Genomic DNA, 7004 nt, shown 5'->3' on the forward strand with positions numbered 1-7004 from the left:
CAGGTGAGGAATTCCTACTTTATTAATTTTGTATTGTTCTGGTCTTAGACAAAACTGCAAAGACAGGCAAGTCTGTCCTGGTTTAGTTATCCTGTGTTTCCTTTGCAGTGGTTAATTACAAAGTGACTACACTATGCAAGCTAGAGTCAGTTCTAGGAAATAAGAATAAATTCACTGCATTTTTTCTTATTTTTAAAGACTCTAGATATTCCTTATACTCTGTTCTTTCTGTATCCCAATAATCTATGTTGGTCAATATTTAAAATCTGGTAAATCTTTAAAAATTTTTTGAGCTAAACATCTCACACAAATGACATTTTAACCTAAGCACAAAGGTTCAAATTGGTTTTTAAGTAGCTGCTTATGAGAACAGTTTTAAAAGACTTGTAAAACCATGGCAGATTTACCTGGTAAAAATAATTCTCTTTGGAGTTTGGCTCTGGCCTGCTGGGAAAAGCATCTTTTCTTCAGCCAGTCAGCTTCAAATTCACTGCAGTGTTCATCTGGCCACGTAATATACACCTTACAATAGAGAAAGCCAATATCACCGATATATACATTATGCTTCTAAATGCTTCAGTTCTCTGCTGACCTGTGTTTATGAATGCTATTTAAGATAATTAGGAAATACAATTATTTTTTGTTTTTGTTTTTAATTATACATTCACAGAGATAGAGTACAGTTTTGGAAAACAAGGAAACTACAAGTCAAGGGGATACACTTGAAGTGAAGCCCCTAAGTACCAAGCAAGAAATTGAACCTGACTGGGCCTGACATTCATCAATATGTGGTTCTCCAACATTTTTTGATTATTTGAAATTATCTATTGATAAAGATCCTTGCCAAGGCTATTAGAAAAGTAATGATAATAATGCTAACAGTAATAATAACAAAATACCACTTTTGAGAGCTTCTTATAAGCAGGCACTAAGGAGCTCTGGTAGCGTAGTGGTTACAAATCGGGCTGCGAACCTTAAGGTCAGCGGTTCGAAACTACCAGCCGCTCCGCAGGAGGAAGATGAGGCTTTCTACTCCCGTAAGGATTTACACCCTCGGAAACCCTGTACAGGGTCGCTATGGGTCGGACCCGACTCGATGGCACTTAACAACAACAACAACAACAAGTGCTTTATAAAAATAATTCCCTTAGTCCTCATAACAATAGCAGAGATGGTACTACTATTATTCCCATTTTTTAGGTGAGGAATAGAAAACATTTCTAAGGTCACTCAGCTAGCAAGCAGTTAAACCTAAAATCTGAGTAGCTAGGAGTACAGGATTGTGAGGGGAGAGGGTGATTTTACTGGCCACGTTATCTCTTCTAATAAGAACTCAATAAATTCAGAATAGAGAAATATGGGTTGGTAACATTTGGTTAGGGAACCCTGATGGAGAAATGGTTAAAGCGCTAGTCTGGTAATCCAAAAGTCAGCATTTTGAATCCACCAGCGAGCTGCTCCATAAAGATTTACACTCTTGAAAACCATATGAAGGCAGAGTTCTACTCTGTCCTATAGAGTTGCTCTGAGTTGAAATGGACTCAACCACAGTGGTTTTTTGGTTTTGAGAAACCCCAAATGACCTTGCATGTGCATCCACTAATTTGACTCAAACTATTAGTCAGTGCTATATTTTGAGTGGGACTCCTGGTGTGGCACTGTAGGAGCAGCACTGGACTGCAAACCTCAAGGTCGGCAGTTCAAATCCACCAACTGCTCCTCATAACCCTATTCAGGGTCTCTGTGACTCGGAACTGATTTGAAGGTACTTAACAACAATAACATATTTTAAGTGTTCACTGTATGCCAAGCACAGTGCTTAACATTTCCCCAGTTTCTCATTGAATTCTCTATGAGCAAGTTCTTTCGTAAGCCTATTTAACAGGTGAGTAAAGTGAGATCCAAAAGCGTGAAAAGCATTACTGGTGATGTAGAAATAATTTTGGTTGTGTCCTAAAGGCTACCATTACTAAAAAAATGATGAGTAATCCTATAAATTTCATGTAAAACTAGAAATAATGATGTTAAAAATGTTAGATAATAGTAGAGAATGCCAGTTATTGAGCTTGCTTATTTTGCACCATGTACTGTACTGCTAATATTAAATATATATAAATGATCACATGAAAACAAATTACCTGTTCAAATTTTTGGGGACTAGCCTGTTTATTTAATTTGGGAAAGAAAGAGGAGTAAAGGAAACTATTTTTTAGAGATAATTACCTTTTTTCTGTCAAAAGTTAATTCTTTAATTCCAATATTCACGTCCAGACCTTCAATGAGAAGTTTACGGGCTTTTGCTGAATCCAGGTAGCAGTTGGAGCACTGACAGTTGTCTCTCAACCATATTGCTGGATAGAATGACTCTATACCATCATGCCATAGAATCTGCATCAAATGAGCTCCATCCAGTACCTCTGCCCTTTGGATGATACAACGCATGTTTCTCTTCTTAAGGGGTCAATCTTGTCAGTTACCTGTTATGACAAATCAGTGTTAAAAAGAAACACAGGAGATTGGGCCTGAACTTGATCTGTAAGAATATTAACAGTTCAAATGAATTCTGGCCTCTGCTAATCACACATCAGCCAGAGTCCATGGATTGACTTTTCAACACTGAGACCTTTGTTCTAGTGAAAGTATTTCAGATGCTGTAAACAGAGGCACAGTGACCAAAGGTAAATACGATTATGTGCTGAGTCAGGGTCCAGATGAAAACCACTGCTTGATATTCTCACAGAAACTTTAGATAATGAGTTTAGAACCAATGACATATGAATGTTTATAATTATATTTGCATAAAAGCCCTGGGATATTTTAAGGCAGAATAATAATCATACCTGTGCTATTTTAACTGACACCCCAATTCACAAAGTATAGAGTGTGAACAACAGAAAAATCTGTGGTTTCCCTGGAGCACAATGTTGTGAGGGGAAGAGTGGTTGAGAGAAATTCAAAGGCATGTTGGAACCAGATCCTGGAAAATGAGGCGTATGGACTTCCTTTTGTTATAAATGGAAACTCTGAATTTTTTTACGTGAAAGATTGACATTATTACATGGAATAATTTTATTAGAAATGTGGTCATGGTGATGTGTATAGTGCATTGCTGTTGTTATTATTAGCAGCAATCAAATCAGTTTCAACTGATAGTGATCTTATGCACAATGGAGCAAAACATTACTCAGTCCTGTGTCATCCTCACAATTGTTGTAGCCTTACAATTGTTGGTATATTTGAGCCCATTGTTGCTGCCACTGTGTCAATCCATCTCTATGGGGTCTTCCTCTTTTTGAGTAGACTCTCCTCTTCACTAAGCATAATGTTCTTTCCCAGGGACTGATCTCTCCTGACAAGTCCAAAGAACAAGAGCTGAAATCTTGCTATCCTCTTCATATAATCCACTTTCTTGAATATTTGCTCAGTATACAGAATAAATAAGGACACAATCCCGATTTAAAGTATTCGGTATCCTCTTATTCGGTTCTTAACAACTGCATCTTGGTCTATGTACAGGTTCCTCATGAACACAATTAAGTGTTTTGAAATACTCATTCTTCCTAATGTTATCCAAAGTTTGTTATGATCCACACAAGTAAATATTTATTGTTGTTAAGTGCTGTTAAGTCAGTTCTGACTCATAGCAACCCAATATAGGGTTTCCAAGGAGCAGCTGGTGAGTTTGAACTACGAATCTTTCGGTTCAAACAGAGTTTGTGGTACAGTGCTATATTCTACAATGTCACACCAGGACTTCACAAGGAATACAAATTGAAATGTTTCAGCAAACTCATTCAGTGTTAAAGGCACTCATGTGTCTACCAACATAATATAGAAATTATTGAAAAATGTCATTACTATTATATTATAAGCAAAAGTCTGAAGATAAGTCAATAATGGTTACAGGAATACATCCATGGGTAATTGCCAGAAACTCAAGGCAGATTTAGAAGAGAATATGGATGAGGCATATCATTGCTGGGGGTTAGGTTTTTAAGCAAATATGTGTATATATATATATGTTTGCTGTTAAGTGCTGTGTAGTTGTCTCTGTTTCACAGAGACCCTGGATAGCATTTCTGAGGAGTGGCTGGGGAGTCTGAACCACTGACCTTGTAGTTCAAATGACTTTGCAGTCCAGCTCATTAACCCACAGCGTCACACAATGACTCTCTCTCTCTACCTATATATTCATATATATATAATCATATATATATATGAGTTTTTCTGAAGTTCTTTCAGTTTGAGAAGTGCTGATATGTACTTCTCTTTGCCTTCTTGAGGTGCCCTTTGAGTATTTCTGTTCAGCTCTATTATTTCTTAATTTCTTCCATTCACTTTAGTGTCTCTGTGCTCAAGAGCAAGTTTCAGAGTTTCTTCTGACTGCATTTTGGCTTTTTCTTTCCTGTCTTTTAAATGACCCTTTGCTTTCTCCCTGTATGATGTTTTTGATGCTAGCCCATAACTCTTCCGGTCTTTGGTCATTAGTGTCTAATAAATCAAAGCTGTTTTTTTTTTTTTTTTTTAAGTTTTTATTGTGAATTGAGTGAAAGTTTACAGGGCAGATCATCAGATCATCATTCAACAAACCACACACCTTGGTTCATTGCAATGATTATAATCCCCTCCATACACCATCAGTTGATAGTATTTCTCTCTATTCATTTTAGCTCTTTTTTTTTTCAAAGCACACAGGCATACATAATAATTTAAACCACCAAAGAGCACATTCTGAGAGTCTGCCTCCTGTCTGCTAACTCTCAGTCCCCCTCTTTCCGTGAATCCAGAATTCTCAGCTGCTCCCTTTCTCCCTGTCCCTAGCTCTGCCTCCATCTCTGGTGTTGCTGCTTCTCTGGATAAGGTCCCGCATTCTGCTTGTGTTCTTTTCCCTTGATGGTCCTAGGGCCTCTGTTTCTGGATTGCAAGACAAACGATTCTGCTGTTTATGTTGCAGAACTTTTACCTTTACAATTGTGACAGTTGCAATTAGTCATGATAACAATCACTCACTATTGAATCATAAGAATCTTATCCCCATCTCTTTTTACCAGGCCCATCTAGACAAAATGACAACTCTTCAGTGGGGACTCTCTCTTCCCCCACACACTCTTAAAATAAACTCCCTCTTGAAACCTTGTAAGTCAGTCACTTCGTGCCTTTATCGTGCCCTCATTTTAGGTAGCTAATGTCTAAGTTGCCTGTCCCTCTCTACCCTGTGTACAGAGGGGATAAGATTGATACTTGATGTGAAGACTCCTTTCCTCTCTGTTGGAATTTTGAGCTACTACCTCCGTGAGTATAGGTCAAGTTCATCAAATTGTAACAATTTACCTGCATTTCCTTTTTTTTAAATTTTTTTTATTTTTAATCTTCCTCTAGTTGAGTTCTGATTATCGAGCCATCAAGGCTAGGTCAAAGGGGTATTATGTGCAAGTTTGGGTGTTCTTGTGCTCTCCCCTAACTTCATATCACTTTCACTCTCAGCTCTAGCCCTCTGTGGTTATGTCCTTGTCCATGGGCTCAAGTGTCCCCAGGTCTCACCACACTTTGAACCAACCAGCCCTAACTCTTCTCTCTCTCATCTTCAGGTCAATGAGAGTCTATGGAATGTGGTTGAGCTCAGTCCATTTCGTCATTGCTGCCTTTCCTCCTCCTCCACTCACCAGTAGACCAATGTGGTTGCCAACAAGTTTATATGCTGGCACATGTGTTCCCTTTGAGTTTCAGTCTTAGAGGGGTTTGTCCTGAAGGGAATTGATTGCTTGCTTTGATGGCTTCCAGTGAACAACTTGCTTATTCTTGTAGTAGTCAACCACTTTTGTTTTGGGATTTTCCTGATAATCTTTCTTTAAAGATGTGTCTTCTGTCACTCAGCTGTTCCAGGGTGGTCTGTTTGTCCTTTCTAGTGGGACTGTCCCACATCAGAAGGTTTTGGATGGGGCTCAGGAGTCCACCTAAGGTCCTATATACTGCAAAGGCTCCACAAGAGACCTATTTCACTGGGCAAGTTCTAGAACCCCTTTTTGGTATTCCAATCAGTTGTAGGCTGAAGACGGGCTTACAAGCTTTCTGTAATCATGTTTCCTGACATTTCTTTCTATCCACCTCAAGTGTCTATTTCACAATAGTAGGCAAGGGAGACCAGTATTCATAAGATAGTGAAGCATCTTAGTATTATTTTCCCTCTTCAGCCTCAATCCTTTTATCACAGAACCCTGTTGTTCCAAGGTTTGAGTGTGCATCACTATTTACTTGTGTGCCATTTAACCCATGCAAACTTGTCTCAGTGTTCCCTATCTACCTTGTTCTTCTACCCCTCCCCCTTCTTGTGCATTGTCCTCCCCAACAACTGAACTATGATGTGTCTGCTCCCTACCCTTTGCTCTACTGTTGCCTCCCTCCACCTCCCCCAACCCACTCCGGCCCACCCCCGGCCACTGGTAACCAACAAAGAATTTTTTTTTTTTTCTTCTCCTTTTAGTATGGGTATCTTTTCTTAAGCTTTTACAATAATAGACTTGTGCAATATTTGTCCTTTTGTGACCAGCTAATTTCACTCAGCATAATGTCTCTGGTAGTATGGTGGTTATGAATCAGGCTCCAACCACAAATACAGCAGTACAAAACTACCAGCTGCTCCGTGGGGGAAAGATGAGTCTTTCTGCTCCCGTAAAGATTTACAGCCTAGGAAAACCTGTAGAGGGTCACTGTGGGTCGGAACCTACTCCATGGTCATCACCACCACCATCACCAATGTCCTCAAGGTTCATCTATGTTATGTGGTGGCTTACAGCTTCCTTGTTATTCTTCAGTGTAGCATAATATTCCATTGTGTGTATGTACCAAAGTTTGTTTATCCATTCTTCCATTGATGGACACTTAGTCTGTCTCCATGTTTTTGCTATTGTGAATAGTACTGCTATGAACATTAGTGTGCATATATCTACTCGTGTTATGGCTCGTATTTCTTGTGGATAAATACCAAGTAGAGGAATTGCTGGATC

General features: G+C 38.9%; 1 protein-coding gene across 1 annotated transcript; it reads right to left on the reverse strand.

Annotated features, from left to right (window-relative positions):
* Window positions 1-407: 407 nt before the first annotated feature.
* LOC102840271 (gamma-butyrobetaine dioxygenase-like) lies at window positions 408-2442 on the reverse strand (the record flags this gene model as incomplete). The annotated part of the gene is made up of 2 exons (XM_006872396.1): window positions 2224-2442; window positions 408-522 (listed from the first exon to the last, which is right to left on the reverse strand). Coding segments are annotated over exons 1-2 (334 nt in total), but the record flags the coding sequence as incomplete, so codon positions are not given.
* Between the last annotated feature and the right edge of the window lie 4562 nt (window positions 2443-7004).

This window comes from Chrysochloris asiatica, unplaced genomic scaffold (assembly GCF_000296735.1).
Source record: "Chrysochloris asiatica unplaced genomic scaffold, ChrAsi1.0 scaffold00196, whole genome shotgun sequence".
NCBI lineage: Eukaryota > Metazoa > Chordata > Mammalia > Afrosoricida > Chrysochloridae > Chrysochloris > Chrysochloris asiatica.